General features: G+C 44.2%; 1 protein-coding gene across 5 annotated transcripts in view; it reads right to left on the reverse strand.

The window, feature by feature from the left end:
- Window positions 1–20800, reverse strand: part of Ccdc149 (coiled-coil domain containing 149) — an 89410-nt gene that overhangs the window by 59370 nt on the left and 9240 nt on the right. For all 5 annotated transcript variants that reach the window (XM_063240571.1, XM_023564070.2, XM_063240570.1 and 2 more), the window contains one exon: window positions 505–666. In XM_063240571.1, the coding sequence (XP_063096641.1) occupies window positions 505–666 (162 nt within the window). Of the gene's footprint in view, window positions 1–504; window positions 667–20800 lie in introns of those variants that run through there.

Genomic DNA, 20800 nt, shown 5'->3' on the forward strand with positions numbered 1-20800 from the left:
GACAAGGCATGCAAGGCTGCCCAGTCCCAGTTGGACGCTCTGCAATGATGGAAATGTCCTAGTCAGCTCCCAGGGTAGCAGCCACCTGCAGCTACAGAGCCCATGAAATGTGGAACGTGGAACTGTGTAGCTGTTTAAATTTTATAATTAAATTTAAATAGCACGTGTAGCTGGGGGGGGGGTCTCTGTATTCACAGATTTTAGAATATGATCCTCCTTTAAAATCATCTTTTTAAAAGTGCATATTGATTCATGATAAGGAAGCTGCCAACCATGGACGCACAGCCATGCGCGCGTGTTTGCAGGCGCTAAGCAACGATCTGGAAGCTTTCATGTCCACTGGGAGGGGGCTGGGTGGTGGAGGACACAGGGCGGTGACCTTCGCTTCCTAACTACACGTTTGTACCGCTTGAATGCCATCGTTTTTGAAGGAATGAGCTGTGAAGTCCCCCTCTTTCTGCCCGCACAGAGGGCACAGGGACGTCACCGTGGCCTGGTACTTACGATCAGCTCGCGGTACTTTTTCTTCAGGGACTGGTGGCGTTCGCGCAGCTGATTGGCCATGAGCTTGAACTGGTCCCGCTCCTGCTGGCAGGTGTCCAGCTCCTTGGACAGGATGAGCAGCGCCTCCTTCTTACTCTCCAGCTTCCTCTTGCACACCAGGTACTGCCAAGCAAACACACCGGCCGCTCAGGAGAGGCCTGCAGGGCTCTGTTTAACACACGCTGCCCCTGGCCCACCCGCCCCTTTCATTTTTAGGGATCACATCTCCAGGGACGTTTGCCAATGAGGGACATAAGTGTATACAGGCTGCTGCGGTGCCTGGCCTGGGTCCTCATTGGACATTCAGAAACTTACAGAGACCGGAAAGATAAAATAACTTAAATGGAAATAACTTTAAAAGCAGGATTTTTTTTAAATACATAGGCAAATAAACAGCTGAGTTCTAGTTTTGTTTAAAAAGAGTGTTTAAATCCAGATCAGATTATGTAAAATTTTACAAAGTGATATACATAAAGATATTTGATAAGAATTTTGCAAAAAATATTGCTAATAATGATCTCTTGATATTAAATTTGTTTCCCATGTTTGTATTTTTATTTTTGGCTTGTTTTTGTTTCTGAGACAAAGTCTCACTCTGTGTTTGAAGCTAGCCTGAAACTCACTATGTAGCCCAGGCTGGTCTTGAACTCTCAATCCTCCTGCCTCAGCCTCCTGAGTGCTGGGATTACAGGAGTGTGTCACCATTCCCAATTTTAAAACCCCAGTTTTTCCAGTTTGCTTTGTTTTTCTGTATTTTCTAATTTTTCAGGGATAAACCCATATGGCTTCTATAATAAAACATATTCTAAAATGTAATTAAAATAGTTTAACTGAACCATAATTCACAGCACTAGATTGTCCCAGCCCACACAACCCAGGAGACTTTCCCACTTGTAAATCTGCTTCCAAGAATGGCCCTGATCTGTACAACTTCTGTGACTCAAATGCAGGCACTCATCAGCCAGGAGCAAAGCATTTTAGCCACAACTGAATTCCCAAACAATCGCAGAGCGTGCTGGATAGATTTTTGCTTCCGAGGGGTGCAGATTTCTCATCCCTTCTGCCCTTCATCACTTCTTCTGGCCACTGCCTGCACCATGAAACACCCACATGTGATAGTCACCTTCCACACTGGCCAGGGCGAGCCCGGTGAGGACTCTCTACTGTTACTGGATATATTGCACTGACTGGTGTTATTCACATATGTGAAATGTGGCACTAAATACCTTTTGAATTTACCCCGTAAAAGACCAAATTCAGAGCATTCATGAAAACAATTTATAGTTTCATTATACACTGTGACACAAGTACTTTGTCATTATGGACGCTCCCACAAAGCAGACGGAGAATCAGCACTCCCGTTCCATTTGAGTCAATGGGCTTTTATGGACAAAAAGCATTACTCATATATACTGCTCGCTCAGAACTGACTTTTTAAGTTCAATTTCAAATAAACGTAAGGGTGAAAAAAAAGAGTTTTGTGCATTAGCGCAATTTTTTTCTTAAAAAAAAGTAATTGCTTAGCTTCAAAAACAAAGGGGAAAGAAAAGCCATTCTGAGACGGATTTGAGTTCTAAGAGAAGATGCTTCACCTTGTATGAATTTTATTCCTGGCAGTAATGAGGTTGGAATCCTGCCTTAAAAAGTCCTGGATTTTGAGACTTTGACATTGTCTTTGTGGAGGCGAAATGGTTCTGTTGCTATAGTGGTTTCTCCTGAGTAAAATCCTGAACAAGTAAATACCAGGAGTGAGTGGCTCTAACCTGACTGTAATGTCCTCAGGGAGGTATTGAGATTTCACAGGAAAAAGACCATTTACACACAATTTAACAGATCTGCCCTTGTGCCTCCTGTCCTTTGCTGGATCAGCAGCCTCTTGTCAGTGCTATGAGGATTGGTACCACAAAGACGGCCACTTTGGTTCCTTCAGTCTATCAGATTCCAACTTGATGACCTGAAGACACTGCATGCCTTTGACTTCAGGGAAGGAATTCCCAACTGTAGGGAGAGCTGGACACTGCGGTAGGGAAGTGGGGGCGGAACATCTGGTCTAGTGGAGGTGACACACAAGGGCCACTTCAAAGTGGGAAGTTGAGCTCTCTGGCCTTGAATGACAGTCTGATTCTGTGGTCGTCCTTCTGAGGTTTCCTGCTGAGGCACAGCTAAGGCAGGACTTAGGAGCCGGGGTGACAGGAGGATGGGTGGGAGGCCTCGCTTCTGGGTCTATGGGACCTGGCAGAAAGCAAGCCCAGGGGCCTCTAAGTCCCACTGGCCCCACCACGAAGAGCAGGGCTCCACAGTTTCATTATCTGAGGGTGGGACAATTATAAGCACCATCAAAAGGTAAGAGCACAGAGGTAATCCATCTAGAACAGCGGTGGCGAGCCTTTCAGAGCTTTCGAGGACAACACACAGCAGGCTGTGGCACACATGCCTGGCTCACCATCACTGATCTAGAATATGAAGCTGGAGCTTACCAAGAATATGGTGACCTTTAGTAACCATGCTGACTCTTCTTTCTTCTTTGTGCTATGGCATAGAGCACAGAAGGTGAAAACCTTTATTCTATCCACTTATTTTTATCAGCAGAACAAACCTTAGGCTAACAGCTCATTCACAGAACAGCCTGAGGTGGAGCTGAGTGCAGAGCTAACATAGAGGATGACCCTCCCGGACAGATCCCTGGGTCCACAGAGAATGCTGCATGGTCCAGAAATAAATGGCTGTAGCGTTAAGGTGCTGAGATTTGAAGGATGTTTATTACTGATGCGTAACTTGGCCCCTGCTGACTAATACATCCATATGGACAATATGAGGAGTAGGCTGGTAGAGACCACAACTGTCCCTGGCCTGTGCTTGTGCTGTGTTACCCCAGCAATAGAGAGGGCCGTAGCCATTACATTTTATTACAATTAACCATAAAACGCAAAGTGTCATACCAGCTGCTTTACATATACCGCCTCCTTTAATCCTTATGACAACACTATGACATAGAGTGATTACATATTTATAAACACAGAAATGAGATTATCAGAAAGCGTTTATGTAATGTGCCAGAAGATTGGAAGAGCCAGAGTTTGAGCCTAGATCTTTATAAAGCCAAACCCGGGGAACCCTGATTCTTGATACAAACTCCCTGAAATCAGAATATTCATAGCATTGGTTCTATGTAGGTAGTACACAGAAGCCAAGAAACAGAAATTTTCAAGATGGCTACTTCTCTGGGCCTAGAGCAAATCAGTAATAAAGGCCTTATCCATGGACTCAATTTTCTCTAAACCTAGGGCTTGCCTTGCTCCCTCCCTCCTCAGTTGCAAAGCCTGAAGCAAAATGGAAAAGAATTACCAGAATCCACAAGTGGTTCCTGTGAGAAACCATTTGTGGGGAAAATAAGATTTTTATCTACTTAGGAGAAATAAGGTAAAATTTAAAGGGCCTTGGAAAGGACATAGAGTTAATTTCTCAAAACTGAGCATGACGGGAGATTTCTATAAACTGTGGTTGGACTCCATGTTTCACTCAATAAATAAACATCTCCCGGGCCCTCCTCTGACTTGGGCATTGGCTCCAAAGGGATAAATGGTCCAGTTAGATTTCAGAAAGAAAAAACCTGGTGCCTGGATAACAAAATTTCATTTCCTATTGTCTGAACCCCTCTGGTCAGTGACCTATGCTGATGTGAGGGTGCTCTCGATTTCACCGCAAGGGGTGAACAGCCAGCAGGAGCACACTTCAGCACGGCCACTGCAGGGGAGGGGAGGCACCCAACAGTCGGTGTCCTCGCACTTCCTCCAGACGCCAAGGCTTGTGCATGTGGGGACACCTGGAGCCCAGGATTCTGGCATTTCCTTGAAGGTGACCCTTGCAAATCTCAACACAGTTTCAATGCTCATGTGACTAAATCAAACCTTTCTCAAACAGTAACTGCCCAGACATCTAAGCCTGCATTAGGGTTCTACATCCTCACCTTGGCCACGAGAAACTAAACACACATTAGATGGAGCTAATCTTCAGGTCGCTGTAATGCTTCGCTGCTGATTCCCTTCATCTCCTATTTTCTCAGTCTCTGAGAATCAGCATCCACAATCTGGGACAGACTCCGAAGATCCTTCAAGGAGCTCACCCAATTGCAAAGAACAAACTTTCTCTCTGCCAGATTATTCTGCAACTGTGTTTTTAAATTGCAGGTCACGATACGTTAGTTGGGGTAGTGAAATCAATTCCCTTGTAGCTTTCATTTTCTTTAAACAGAAAGAGAGAGAGAATGAGAACAGAAGGGAAACTCTCGGCATGCATGGCATGCAGTAAAGGAATAGCAGGACCGGTTTGCGAATCCTTGAATAGGTGTGCAGGAAGTGGCACACTCAGGCCTATATTCACACATTTAATGGAGCTGCACTGGAAAAGTTTGATAACGACTCTTCTATAATGAGCCACCATGTACATTTCTTCATTCATTCAACAAACATGTGATGCTAGCAGGGAACAGGCACGGTGAGACTGGGGTGGGCAGAGCAGGGGGAGAGACTGGGGGACACTGTGTGCTATTTCTTAATGTAATCTGTCACCACCTCATCTCACACAGGACTAGACAGGGTGCTACCCAGGCAACCGTGTCCTCACACAAATTCAGCCACGACAGTTGGTATCATGTTTGTGGGCAAGTGGGTCATGGGGCTGCCCAAACCCATCAGAAGGTCTGAGGTCATTCACAGAAAAATATCCCGCTGTGGGTCATGTGAGTGGCGCCGAGAGACACATGTTTATTCTCTTTATAACTCTGCTTTTGCTCTTTAGTCAAGGTGTAATTCTGCTAGCCAAGTTCACATACACAGTAGGGACCAAGGATTTTTTGCTCTTTCCAACCTCAGAAAAGGGGTGGGGGGTGTTCCACTTGCTTTCAAGAAAGGAGAAAGAGCAAAAAAACATTTCCTGATGTTTACTGTGTGCCAGGCATTGTTAGGAGCATTCGTAATAATGAGAAGACCTTTATTTGATTAGAACAGTAGCAGCAGTAGCCAATATTCGGTGGATGTTACTATTTTCATACTGTGTAAATGCTCTCCCAGAAATGTCCCATTTGCCATCAGAAACAGGATGGAAGGTTAGCTCTGTCTTACAGATGAGGACGCTGGAGGCCAGAGAGGTCACTTATCCTTCGTCACAAACTCAGTAAGTGGTGGCACCAGGTTATTATCTGTGTACAAGGGGTGACGGAAAAATACAGTGTATTTAAGTTAAAAAAACTTATTATGGTAAGACACACATTGCCATTAATCCTACTCAGAATACACCCCACGCTTTGAACACTTTAGTCCATTATTCTTGCCACTTTCTGAAGCAGTTCTGGAAGTTCTTTTGTGAATATCTTCACAAGGTAAGATCAAAAATACAACAAATACTGTAGCTGAACGCATCCAACTCTGAGGCAAGCTTGGAAACCCACGACAGTGTGTTTTGCACTAAATCTGGCACTGTGTGACTTCTGGTTCCTTCCCCAAAGTCAAAATGACCATGAAAAATGAATGTTTTGATTTGATTCAAGTCATTGAGGTAACCACAGCACTGCAACTAAAGACACTCACAAAAGAAGACTTCCAGACTGCTTCAGAGCGTGGCCAGAATAATAGGATAGGTATGTGGAAGAGAGGGGAGGTTTCTGACAGGGGTTCATGGCAATGTGTCTTTTACTGTAGTGCATTTAAAAAAAAAAAACAAGTATTCATCGTATGTTCAATCACACCTGATCCATTAGGATCCTTTCATGGCAAGCAACAGGAGCTGACACTTCAGCATAGGAATGAATGTGCTGGGAGGACGCTGGCTCCTGCAGAGTTGGCAGGAGGACAGGGAGCTAAGCTTGGACACTCTGGGCAGAACTGCCACCCGCCACACTGCGGGAAGTTGAGTCGCAGGCCACCAGCTGGGTGGGCTGAGCCCATCCTGTTCCAGTCTATCTGTTGGTTCCAGGGCATCTCTACCTGGCCTGCAGCAGGTGATGTGCCACCCTTTGCCTGGGTGAAGATGGGGCATCTGTCCGCAGTCCTCATTGTGCACAGATGGGATCCAAAATGCTCCTCTCCAAGCACAGCTTCCTGGAGAGAATGAGAAGCTGACAAATGCTGACCTCACCAATGCATCCTGCAGGCTCATCTCTAAGTCTTGCTAAAGGCTTCTCAAGGTTCGGGGTAAAGGCAGAAATGGTCATGGAGGAACAAAGCGTTTATATGGAGTACCCTTGGCACCTCTGCGCCTCATGCACAGACGTGCCAAGGGCCGCTGCAGGAACACCCCTCCTGAAAACTCTCCCCAACCCACTCCCTTGCTGCACCTGGGTCTACACACCTACTCACTGGAAAAAGCCAAGTAGATTGGGAAATCAATGACAAATGAGTGGAATAAACTCGGTAAAATATGCCCAATGTCTGGCATGTATACTAGATATCATGAAATATTTTTATTATCCACTCAAAAACAGCTTCCTTCTGAGTTGTATTTCAATGGCATTTTTAAAGAAGAGCTCGTAACTCATCTGTCAATGTTAATTTATGCCCGCACACAAACACCATGAAGAGAGCCTGTGCTCATCATCTTAAGAACCCAAAGCCACGGTTTTCGCCACTGAGTGGCTATTATCTACCCGTTTCCTATTATCTGCAATAAAGCAAAATCATAATTGCTACAAGGAAGATTGTAGTAATTAAGTGACTATCTGACATACTACATTACTGTTTGGATGGGTTTATGACCAGATAACTGCTGTCGGGATATGGAGGTGACAGGGCATTGTCAAGGGATTGTCTGGGCCAAGTATCCCTTTCCACCAAACAATAATGGGGGTTCTTGGGGTTTTTACTGCTGGCATCAAGTTAGCTCTCCTTAGCCATGTGTGCTAAACTTAGAAACTGAAGGGGTCCTGTCCATAAACAACACAGAAGTGTCTCAGTTGCAGGCACTATTTCCTAGCGGTCCCACCTTTCCTAGTGCTACAGCTCGGATCAGAAATATTCCACAAATGCTGTGTGTTGTTACTAGGAGTAGCTCTCCTGGGAGACTGGGGCCCTTTAAGAGGTGTGGTCGGGTGGGCGGGGTTTCCAGGTTGAAGGCGTGTCCTCGAAGCGTGTCCTAGAATCCCTCCACGCGCTTATCTCAGGCACTTACGGTACCTGCCGCACCCAGCCCCTCTTCCCTCCTAACCAAGGTCTCCTTCTCAGCCGCCTCCATCCATTCCTGGAACCTCTAGGGCCTGTGAAGACCTGAGTGACCGTGACCACCACGGTCCTCGCCTTGTCGAGCACAGGCCCCAGGCCCTTTGAAAAGCACCAAGCAGGGTGCTCTGTGTATACTGAAGAGAGAAATGAACTTCAGTCCCTTTAAACTAAGTACGCACTTAGGGATATACGGGGTGACCGAGCAATATGGTTAATGTTTCAATTTTTCAAAATCTTACATAAGTACAAAACATATTACTGATGGGAATGATGGGATCAGTGTGTTGAAAGCCAGGGCAAGTATTTTTGAGTCTTGAGGGGAATAACTGGCGATCTGCAATAAATTTTTTAAATGTAAACATTCACCATAGTTTTTTTTTTTAAATCACTGTGTATATAGACATACAGATTCAGGCACGTGCGTATAGTCTCACATTTTCAGTAATGTGCCCATTAATTTACCGTTATACCTAAAGTTCTAAATCTCAGTTTGCCATTGTTTAGGGAGGAAACAAATGCATTCACACACTCGTGCTGTGTATGAAGCAGGAGAGCTCCAACAGTGTCATCAGTTGCCGTTTATGTTTTAGCCTTCAAATAGCACTTCATCACTTTCACGTGGACATTCCCATCTTTGCTCTTGGAAGAAGTTGCCAACCCAGGAAAGGTATTCTGCTCAGCGCCTTGGAGACAGACATGTGCTTAGCCTTCAAAGAGGTGTCAGGGCTCCCACAGAGTAAAATGCTACATGGGGCGAGCCGCGCACACTGAGGTGTTTTGCTGAAACCTTCAAACCTGCAACAATCCCGCCACCCACACTAACTCTCTCCTGCCTCGGGTGCCAGCCTTCTTTGCCCCTATCTGTACCTGCTCTCTAGTGGTGCAACCTCTGGAGCATTTTCACAGCCCTTCCTGAATCTGTGTCAGCCGCTGTCATTTTTAGGTAACATTTCAGCAATTCCAAGTTGATCGCCTAATGATTCTAATGCCATTCTCTAAAATGACTCTTTTTTATGATCTATCTTTTGCAGCCTCACCATTGCATCTTCCCCTCTCCAATATGACTTTCGACAGGCAAACTTTGATTATTTGAATGCCCCAGGGGATGTGCTGAAATTTAAGTTAAGTGAGATTTCAGGTAATTGAAAGAGTTTATAATGTGAGCTGCAGTAGCTGGGGGGTATGTGAAATTCACTGACAGTCGTGGTTAACTGAAGTTTTGAATAACGAAGCTTTGCCTGAATATCTATTTCAATCTCTCCATTCCCCCTATTTCTCCTTTCCTCCTTTCCCACAGCTCAGACTACACTCTCAGGTGAGTGTAGCCCTACTCTTTTCAGGTCTATAAAAGATGAAGGGGGAACACAAGGAATAAGATCCGCGCTCAGTGTTCGCCACAAATGGGCAGGAAATTCCTTCTCCTTTGCCAAAAGCAGCGTATCTTTGTGAAAATCACTGCCTGCCCTGGTACAGGTACTCGGTACACTGAGCATTATATCAGCTCTCCCAGGCTGAGATGCTGAGGTGGGGCAGGTGGTTCTGGTTTGCTCCACAAATCCTGGGTCAGGGCAGAGCTCTAAAACCCTTCCATGCAGCTGATGCTTTCCCACTTCCATCCAGATTGCAGGGAGCATGAGCCACCCTGGATATCATGAGAGCCTGCATCACCAACGTACACGTGCTGCCAGCTACAAGTTGTAACATACCTCAGCAAGACATGGAATAGAACGACGGACTTGCTGCTTACATCCTTTTAGAATAATAATTTGATTCAAAGAAATCATGAGAAGACTCTAAAATCCTATTATTGATGAGCTTCAGCATCCGTTTCTCAACCTGCTCCCAAATACCACAGGGCAGAGAAGATCAATAATAATGCTTGTTTTTATAGCATGGCCACTGAGCATGCTAAGGGGTAGCGTATGCAGAACTAGACCTGATTCTTGTACTGCCTTTCAGTAAGAGGGAACTAGTCTTGATTCCTGGGTTTCCCTTTGACAAGGGGAGTTCAAGAGATACAGATGGGGAAAGACACCATGAATAGAAGCAATGTGGCCCCTGGGATTTGTAGGTTACACGGCCATCACTCACCAAAAAGGCCATGAGGAGCCACTCACCCACTCTGTGCTTCACTTTTATCTTCTCCAGATGAACTCAGTGTCCACAGACGAATCAGCATGTCACATACATCAACCTTTAGTCTGCATCATCATCCCAAAAGGAAGACACTATCACCTCTTTTATAGATGAAGAAACAAAGACTCTGAGAAATTTTAAAAATAAAACAAAAAAATCTTGCAGTGTTTAGGTGGTGACTATGACATCTGAATTCAGGCCTGCTCTGTGCCCTTTCTGCCACAACATCTTATCTCAATCATAAGGATTTCAAAACAATACACCTAAAAGGACCATTCAATAAATTCAAAGACAACGATCCTATCATCACAGTCATCAAGAGAACTCTGTCTCATTCTAAGAGGAAAATCATCACTCCTAGGTTTTGTCAACAGATCTTGACTTTGTGAAAAATGTTATCCCTTGCTAGAATGACCCATCCCATTAGTGGTCAGCCCATGGAGATGGAGAGTCAACTTGAAGGGACAAGCATGGGAAGAACCCCACTCCTGCCCCGGATACTGGAGTCACGTGCAGATCCTCTAAAGGAAGAAGCTTCCATCCCAGCCTTCCCCAAACAGCAGGCATCTGCAGACTGGAGATCTTGAAATCAGCCATGCAAATCCATCACCATTTTAATTACCCAAGTAAGTAGAGCTCTTGCCACCATCTGCCAAGACTTCAACCAGTCATGAGCACTGCAGTCATGTTGTCTTGATGAGCAACTCAGACACTGCTGAAGGGCCATTTGGAACCTGAATCATTGTCTAGGATGAAAGTGTCCCCAGACAAAGCCTGAATCTGGGAGCTGGTTTTTCCCACTACACCCTACTCACATTTTTCTGAACACATCTAATTTGTTCTTGCACTTCATCTGCCTTGTGTCTATATTCTTTCTTCCACCTTTGGGCATTACTGATTAGTGAAAAATTTCCCTCAACAAGAACTGCATCAGAATTTAGGTTAAAGCAAAAAATCAGGCAGTGATTCATTCTGGGATCTGGGAGATGACTCAAACCATTGGAGTTTTCAAAGGACAAACTAAAATCATGACCAGTGGTTAAAGTGGGGATTCCATCAGGTATCTTTCTTTGGTTCCCAACTGTCCAAATGGTTTGATTGTGTTAGAAAAGGCTCCTGTGGGTTACCCACATTAATTATGGCCTTCCAGGAAGATGGCAGAATCCTCACTGGCTACCAAGCACCAGTGGACCATAAGCCAACACTGGGCATGTTTTTACTTGCTTTCCTTGGCAGACATTTGCCCACCACTTTTGCCTCCTCAGTCATCATCATTAATCAGAATAATGCTTAACTGACAGTAAAATTGGTTGTTCAGTTTTCTCTTCCACATATACAGCCAAAAGGCCTGACATTAAACACAAATACTACCAATGCCAATAACATGAAGGTTTGGACATCTCTCTTTCAGTAAAGGAAACTCACTGGGCATGGTGGCACATCCTATAATTCTAGCATTCAAGAGGCTGCAAAGAAGACTGCTGTGAGTTCAAGGTCAACCTGGGCTAAATATAGTTCAATGCAAGTTCAACTACACAGTTCAATGTAGTTGTGTTTTACTGAACTACATACTAGGACCATGTCTCAAAAAACTGAAAAAGAAAACTCAATGATAATCTCAATCACCATAAATAGTAGCATCAAAATGGATTGTTCAATCTATGACCAGGTTAGGTATCACAAAATGAGATGAAGTGCAGAGGGACCTCCACGGATAAGGAAGCAATGTTTATCCCAAGGAAGACACTGGTCTGAAGGGTTGGACTGCAATCCCAATCCTTGCTTTGCCACACCTAGCTAAATTATCTTGAACAAGTCGGTACATGTCTTGCTTTATCTGTAAAGATTCTTTATCTATAAGACAGGAACCATGACAGTACCTACTTAGTACTTTTCTCAGAGGATTACTTCAGATCATGAAACCAGGCATTTAGCTCAGTAACTGGCCTGTCATTCAGAAGTCATCATCATCATCACCATTGTGTTCATGGATATCAACAGCACTGGTTGCTGTCCACGTGTCATCGCAGAGTACAGACTAAATTTGCTAAAACAAGTTGCTGGGAAAGATCCATCCGTCATGAGCTCAGATGCCAGATACAACCATGGAAATATCAGTCAAAATACGGCAGAGGACTCTGTGGTTTAAAAGCACTCAGGAGGAGGCTTCCCTTCTAAGTGCCTGAATTGGATTTTGTATTTAAAATGCTTCATGTGGTATTTGGCATACAAGTGGAAACTTTGTAAGTTTCTACCAATAGTAATGATAATCAGAAGAGTACACGTTGAATATTCTTCACCAGAAATGCTTGGGAGCAGAAGCTATCAGTGTAGTGTAGTAACGGTGTAGGAAAATAATAAAAAACTAAAGCAAAAAAGGTGAAGAGGGGATGGTGTCTCACTGGGCATGCTCAGTGCCTACAGGGTCACGACTCAGCTCCCCAACCCTTGGGCAGAGGGTGTTACTGGGAAATTCATGATGTCCCATCATCATCTTGTCAATGTCATCATGAATGATTCCAGTAATCAAAACAGCTGTTTTCCTTGCTTACCATTGTCATCTCAAAAGAACATCTCTCCCAACCCAGCTGTTTACTCTTTTAAAAGTGAGTTTTTAAAAAGAAAATTGAAGAACAGAATTAATTAGCATCCTAGGACTTATTCTCCTATAAACACCTTTGCACCATGTGGTAGCATGCTAGGTACCCTCTCAAAACACACCCAGAGATGGTTATTAGGATATTCAGCACAACACAACTACATTGAGATAACTGGACCATGGATAGCACAAACCAATCTTGAAACACACAGAAAAGTCCCACAGCCACTGATCCTGCAGCCTGTTCTAGAAACCCAGACACCCGACCTCTGGGAAACAATACTAGAAGCATTTCAGAGACACAGGCTTGAAGTTCAACAAATGTACATGCTGCCATTATAGCTGAAGATGGTAATAATGAGTTAGTGACATGGAAATCATTTGTTACTTATGGCTGATTAGAAAAAAGAACAAGTTATAAAAATACCATACAATAGCAAAAGTTGGAGTAACGAAAGTATGTTGACTAAGATTGACATATAGAGCCTTGGGGCAACTAGGACTATTCTAAACCTTAATCAGGGCAGTGGTCACACAGGCACAGACACATAAAAATGCACTGAGCTACACACTCAATGTGTGCATTCATTGTCCAGCATCTGGACAAATGAAAAGCTAAAACAGCATGTACCATCAGCTCAGCTTTAGAAACAATGGCATGGAAAAATGAGAGATTACATTTTAACAGCAATCAGCCCTGGGTAACGAAAGTATAATTTTTTTTCCTTTAAACATTATATTCTCTAAATTTGGAGTGTGCAATGAATTTACTTTAGTACTTAAAGTTAAAATTCACCATTACTCAGGAAGTATCATCTCTAGGAAATGTTTTTTCAGCCACTCACTTTTCTTCCCAAACTTTCACTCTTTCACAAATTCAGTCCATCAAGGTCAAGGCTCCCACAGCTGCCTAAAGAAACTCTCCACCATTGGGAACCATCAGGCGCAGGGTGGGGAGGTGAATCTTAGTTGCTACTAGATTCTTTGACTCCCTAGGAAATGCTGTTCAGACAGGGCTGGGTGACTGGGACACCTGCCTTTATGCCTATAGCACTGACAGTGTTCTAAATGGCTCCTTGGGATATGGTCACATCCGCGGGAGTCCTGGCTCCACTGTTACCCAACTTCCAACCTTTCCTGAAGTCTGAGCAGGAAACTAGAACCAGACCCCCAGAGTTTCCCCTTTTACCTCAAATTCTTGGGTTTAGATCCAAGTCAGCCAGATGCAGACATGGGATACCATCTTTTGTCTAGAAAAGAGAGTGCAGATGGCCTCAACCCAAGGCTCCCATCACAAATCCTGATTTGTATGGAAAACATGTGCTTGAAGTTAAAACCTAAGTCTCCAGTTCTTGCTGAATGACCATAGATGGGGACTCTGAATTTCTTTCTTTGCCTATGAAATAACATTATCACCTACTCAGTCTAACAATAAGGTGGTTCTGAGGGAGTGGAGAGGAGGGTGACAATGTCCTGTTGAATCGTACAGCCCAACTTCAGGCAGCATGCCTGGACATAGTAAATCCCCTTAAACATCAGTTGAAGAAAGACAAATGTGAGGAATTGTTTCTATTATTATTTCTCATGATGAGAAGATGACCACAGGGGCCAAAGAAATTGCACAACTTCATTTCCTAAGAATCAACCATGGGTGGCAAATAACCTTTGGAGCTGCTTAAATTCTAGTCAAGAGCAGAGTTAAGGCCTGGTGTTCATTCAGACACACTATAATACAGGTCAGATCCCATTATAGAAAGCAGCTCTTTATAACCAAGTGATTTCCCACCCGCAGCCTCTGCCTGGCTTTTTTCAAGCTATATATCTGATACAATAAAATTCCAGTTTGGAAGGAAGGAAGGAAAAGAAAGGAGGGAGAAAAGAATTCATAAATCCTGCAGAGCTTATTAGAAGGTGATTTGACTTATGCCTTTAAAAGATCACAATCTATATTTTGAAAGACAAGCTTGGTTGGATAAAAATGAGGAGACTTTGGAAATGAAATGGATGAAAATGCCATTCAAGCCCCCCCAAAATGGATGACCTTGTTTTAATTTAGTAGCTTTTCAGCTGAAGTGTTAACTGAGAACCAATTTTGGTTTGTTATCTCTTTTGGATGTGTTGATTCTGGGCAGACATTGTGTTGGACGTTGTGGGGGACACAAAGATGAATCAGCTTGCTCCAGTGCCAGACCAACTTCAGGCTTAACCCCAACCTAAGGCAGCCATGGGAAGATGGGATCAGAGAAGTACGGCGGGAGGGAAGAATGGATGTGACAGGATGCAGAAGGAAAGACAGCTTTTCATTAGGAAAGGCAATGCAGTTCAGTCTGAGCCCTGGAAGAGAAGTAAGGAAAGTGAGAGGACTAGGTCTAGCGGAAGGCACAGCCTGAGCCATGCCATTCGTGTAGAGAACCGGAAGTGGTTCTATTTGCCTCGATGTGTGCAAAAGAAATACAAAATAAGGCTGGAGAGTATTCTTTGGATGAAAAGTTAGAAACGTCTTAGATGGCAATAGTTTGGGCTCTAGTAAGAGCCAGTGGGAGTTACAGAGGATCTTTGAGCAAGAAAGAAGCACAGCCAGAGTTTGGCTTCCAGGCACTTGATCTGGCAGTGACGGATGGGATGGCAAGCTGGAAAGAGATGCCGGGCGTAGGGAGACAATGAAGAGACACCTCGCAGAATAACTGAAGGAGCTTACTCTTGGTTGTAAGCAAGTGCTGGGCCTTTTCCTAAGCACGGAAACTGACTTCCTACGAGGCTGATTCAAAATCTCCTGCAAATAAGGAAAGTAGAGTGGTTGGCAAATGCTTTCAAGACCAGAAAGGGGAAGAGGTGAGGAGAGGCAGAACAATCTGGGCATGAAGACAGACCTAGGGACACTAAGGGGTAAAAACTTGGAAGGTTAGAAGTTCTCAGAATGTCACAGAAAAGCAAGCTGCCCAGGGCTCATTAGCAGCCTGCATGCACACTACAAAGTCTGGAAAAACTGAGAAGGAAGGAAAGATTACAGATTGACCCCAACAGCATTCCCCAGGCTAAAGAAAATTAAAAAGCAAATTGGGGCTGGCTGGGGAAGGGGAGTCCCAAACCGGCCACTTCCAGTATTGCCTTGATCATAAGGTTTACAGATGGCAGAGCAAGCGGTTGGGTCAATCTGCTCCCCATCAATATGAATTTTCAATGGCATTGTGTCAACAACAGCAGCCACGTTACCGCCCTCTGCAGAAGCGTCTCAGAAGCCCTGGTGTTTTTAAAGCCAGACAAGGAGAGGAGCGCCACTGAGGGTTGGGGCTGTTAAGCACACTTCCATCTACCATCTCACTTTATCGTCACCGTAAATGAGAGACTGTACTGTTACACTCATCATCTAAAGTCCAGAAAAGATAAAGTCTTCAAGAAGCGAGAGGTTTCCCCCACATAGCTAACTACCTCATAAGGAAGTGTGTTGATTTGTATCAGACATGGCATCCTGCTCTAGGTAGGTGGCTGGTACATGGGCATGGGCTGGGGCCATTTGGACATAGCAGAGGTGGAGACAGACTCAAGGGGGTTGGAAGCAGGCAGGAGCAAGGGAACAGGGTTCCAGGCATGGATGCGTTCCTGTGCTCTAACTCAGCATCACCCATCGACCACACGCATTACTCCTGGCAGGACAGTCACCTTCCATGTGTACCCCAGCAACAACTTCTGTTTCAAGGATACATGACTCTTTGAGTCATCTCCAGAATTAAGGCCACATTCAAGACCCAAGCACCTTCTTTACAGCTTACAGAGCATCCACAGTCTGCCTGCCAAATGTCCCCCCCAAAGCCAGGTGATTTCAGAGTTCACAATCCTGATTTTATCATTTCTACACCATCACTGTCTCTATTGCTCCTACCTAGAACAGCCTTCCTGTACATCTCCACTTGCTGAAATCTGGTCCTACTCTCCTAGCCCAGATGCTATCTCCAGCTAGAACCTCCCTGGATCTCCCAATCTAAATCAACCTCTTCTTGCCCTACAGAGCCCTTGTGACAATATATGTCAGAGTGTTGTGGTCTGATTCCCATTCTCTGTCATCACCAGTCTGCAAACTTCTTGAGGGTAGCTGAGCAGGGAGGAGAGCTTTACACACAGGAGGGCTTAGTCTGTGTCTGGTTTACTGAATGTTGACCTTTTCCCCTGAGACCTACCCTCGACCTTCTCTGCTGACGTATTGCCAGGGCTGTCCTTCACTCCTGTCTCAGAGGTCAGCCAACCACCATTGTGGATCCACTCTGATAGCCTTATGTGTGCTATAAATTGAGAAGCAGGTATGTAAGAGTCACTTTCTGTGAGGGATGATGTGAAACCAACGTAAAGGCCCTGCACATGGGCCAGAATCAAGGAGCCTGCTTAGGTCCTGCTCCTGCGAGCCACAGTGCGCAGCCTCAGCCTTCAGGACTCCGGTCTGCTGCCCTCACAGGCAGTCAGTCCCTTTCCTTAGGAACTCACTGACTCATACAGAATTCATGTGCACTTGTAGAGATGGCTCCTTCTTTTCTCAGGCAACAGGTAAGTGCTAAACAAGCAGCACTTTAAGCAAACTAAGGCAACATGATTCAAAGTTCACGTCAAGATTGGTGGTTCTCGGTGACTCAGGAGGGAAGTTTGCATTTCTAGCTTCAGGGTGAGAGCAGGGTGGGAGAGAAACATGGGGACCGGAAGGGTGGAAGGGTCCACTCGGCTGACGTGGCCAATTTAGGAGGTGAGAAAAAACAGAAACTAGAAATATCGATCAACATCAGGCAATGGGGGAGTTCCAGAGGTTTCTGAGTAACAGAATCTGGTGCAAATGTATTATTATTTTTTTAAAGGCAACAAGTTGTATGAACAAGTTATGTGGACCATAGAGTAACTTGAAAGAGATCTGACACCTTGAACAAGATGAGAATGTTTGTTGCTATAAGATGGTTGAAGATGATGGAAATGAAACATTGATTCCGATGAGATAAAAACAAGACTTCAAAATAAAATCAACCAAAGGTTTGGTTCCTTGGAAACCAGATATCCCCTACCCCTGGCACCGCGAAACCTGAGAGCAAGAAGCGGGCTCTGAACTATAAGCAGAGCTCGCAGCCATGAGGCACGCTGAGCCCAGTTCGTGCTGTTGGTGGAAAACCAGACTAAGAAATGGCATTCACTCTGGTCTCTTTTCATTCAGCAGCTAGCCAAAGTCCTCTTCTAATCTTCAGCCAATGTATTATATTCAACGTGAAACTGACTAAATTAAGTTTTTCACATAATAAGAGTAGAAATTGTCAAATTTCGAAGCACATATGCGAATTTCCCCTGCACAGGAGAGAACATGAATCCTATTAGTTAAAAATAGCAGTTGCACTCGCTTTCCCCCACATGCTAATTTTAATAAACTTACTCTGAAATTAGCCTGCCACTATGAAGATAGCTGCTCATCAAAACTGTTCCCAGTAAGCAGTAGGTTGCCTCACAGAGTTCAACAATCCCAGAAAACTCTGAACAGTACACAGTTGTAAGTGGAATGGTCCTCATCAGACTTGGTTACCCCCACCATCCACCACCCCGTCCAGCCACCCAACCAAAGGCCGTCTTGCACTCACTATATTCCACCTTCCTAACCCAGTGGCCAATAAAGTCTTGTAGGAAGTCTTCTTAAAACATTTCCTATAGCTGCCCCTTCTCTCTCTGCTCACTGGGACTATATCCCCTTACCTCTTCATTCATCCCAACTCCCACACATCCATATATTCTGCACTTATTAGGTACCTACCACAAACAAAAAACACTGCTGCTCTTATAGATTAATAACATAAGGTCCCTGTTCTCAAGGAGTTCAGGGTCTTTTCAGTTCATTGTGGAGACAGACATGTCAAGGGGTTAGACAGACAACCACAGATTAAGTCATATGATTGGGTGCAGGGGGAATGAATGAGAATACTGCTGGTGGCAGAAAAACCCAGAGTACAGACAGCTTATCCTAACCTGTCTTTCTCTGATTCCTGTCACAGTCACCAAACTTGCTTTGATGTCTCCACTGGCTGGCACAGTCACTGCAGACAGAAGCTCCGTGACTACCGAGCTCAGTGGAAACTATCCTAAGTACTTATACCAGCTTGTAGTCTGGCTAAAAACCCATCAGTGCCTCCCTCACCAGCTACAAGCAGGTACACGCTGCTGTCTGGTTCTGAAGTCATTCGCCATCTGCTCCCCTGTGGCTGCCCAGCCTCAGTTCCTGCTGTCCTCCTGCCTGGTCATTCTCACCCTCACCAGGAATGTTTCCTCAAGGCACAACCCCAGCTCTGGCCCTGTGCCCACTTCTGGTCATGATCCCCTTGGCCTTCTTTGGCCAAAGAAATAGGACCCAGTTCAAGTTCTACTTCTAAATTTTCCTCACTGCTTCAACCCTTACCAACTACATATGTAAATAATACTCATATAGAATACATTCATACACATATTCACTCATATGCATGTATATACTGTATTCACTCATTGTATATAATCATATATAATATACCCACACATCCACACATTTATAAATATACACATACATTTGTATGTTTATACTCACAGACAAGGGCTATTCAAAAACTGGTATTTACATAAATACATAATATGGTAAGAGAAATATTGCCAGAGAATCCCCTCAAAATACTCCCTCTCATTTTGAACATACTTATCCCATCGCTCTTGCCATTTTCTAAAGCAGTTCTGGACGTCCTCTTTCATGAGTATCTTTATAAGGTAGGATAAATAAAACACAGCAAATGCTCTGCCAAGTCCCTCATAAGCAAGGCAGGCTTGTAAAACACATTACAGTACACCCTCGTCCACCTTATTCACCAGATCTGGCACCATGTGACTTCTGACTCCTCCCCAAGGTCAAATGTGTTCAAAATGAGAGTTAAACGTATTTTGTGATCACACCTCATAGATCCATGTATATACACATATTCATATGTACACATATACATTAACACCTAAGATCTATTTTTATTGTCATACAATACACTTTCATTCAACAGTAATATCAGACGATAAGAACGGATATTTTGAGTATTTGCTGATTGCCTGTCTTTCCATCCTGCCCCCATTTCCTATAACCCCATCCTGTTTTTCCCTGTACACCCCTTTTCCTTTTGAAGAAGCCACACAGTCTATCTTCATGTCTCAAGGAAGGGACAACTTGCAGAACACAGGTAACAAAGTGATTGCCCTCTCAGTCTTGAAAGCCTAAGCCTTAAAATATTGGGGCACACCCTAAGAGGAACTGTCTTCAGAGGACTCCCAGGCCATGCCCCAACTGCAAAGGTGACCACTGGAGATTGGACTGCCCTCTGAGGCCAAGGCCCCAGAGTTCAGACCCATCCTACCAGCTGGGGAGTCCAGCAGGACTGAAGGGCCTTGGGGCACTCCATCTCCTCCCTTTGGCCAGAGTGTCATCTGTACCTGCCATCTCTGCAGAGAAGCCCTGAGTAATCAGGACGAGAGATAAAACCAGCCTATTGCTGGACGTTGGCACATGTCTCTTTGTCCTTCAAAGCTCGGTCACCAAAACTATCTTGCTTAAGCCGTAACTGAAATAACTTTCTCTTCTCCCATTCCTTTTAGTTATGCCTAAAAGCCCAGCTCCCTTCCTGGAGAGGTTTTACTCTGTCTAAATACTGTAATATATATACAAGTTGCCAACTAATAAAAGCGATGCTGAAACTGGTTTTTGTAAATATAGTACATATTGTTGTTCATATACAAGAACTTAAGTCTTTCACTGGTCAAAATATATTAATCTGGTTCTCATACATTATCAAAAATTGAGGTACTTATAACTAAAGCTTGAGGGATTTCTGACAAAATGTCAGACTCCATTAATAAGGGGACCTAAGAGCCAATGGGTTATAATTGATATTCCTTAGAAACAGTTTCTAAACTTACCTATCAGCTCTAATGCTCATGCTTTGATTATACATGCCTTTGTATACATACTTTGACTACATGTGCTTTGATTAAAATTTGTTTTTGCCTAGAAGATGCCAAACCTCAAGACATCATGAAGATAAAACCAGTAACAAATATTCTAGATTCCTTTTACTGGGATCCACCAGATCTTGTCTGGAAAAAAAGGTTATATGACACATACCGAGGCCTTAACTAACTACTGAGTGTGCCTTACATGACACAGAAGCCGGTCTCTCTCTCTTAAATGAAGAAGTAAAATTAATGAGACAGGCCATCCTCCAGACTGGATGGCATTAGGCATTCTAACAGCAGAACAAGAGATACTTGTAAATGTTGTATGTATGCTCTTGGTCAC

This window comes from Cavia porcellus, unplaced genomic scaffold (genome assembly GCF_034190915.1).
Source record: "Cavia porcellus strain 051 isolate PalLab524CR breed Dunkin Hartley unplaced genomic scaffold, mCavPor4.1 scaffold_30, whole genome shotgun sequence".
In the NCBI taxonomy this organism is placed as follows: Eukaryota; Metazoa; Chordata; class Mammalia; order Rodentia; family Caviidae; genus Cavia; species Cavia porcellus.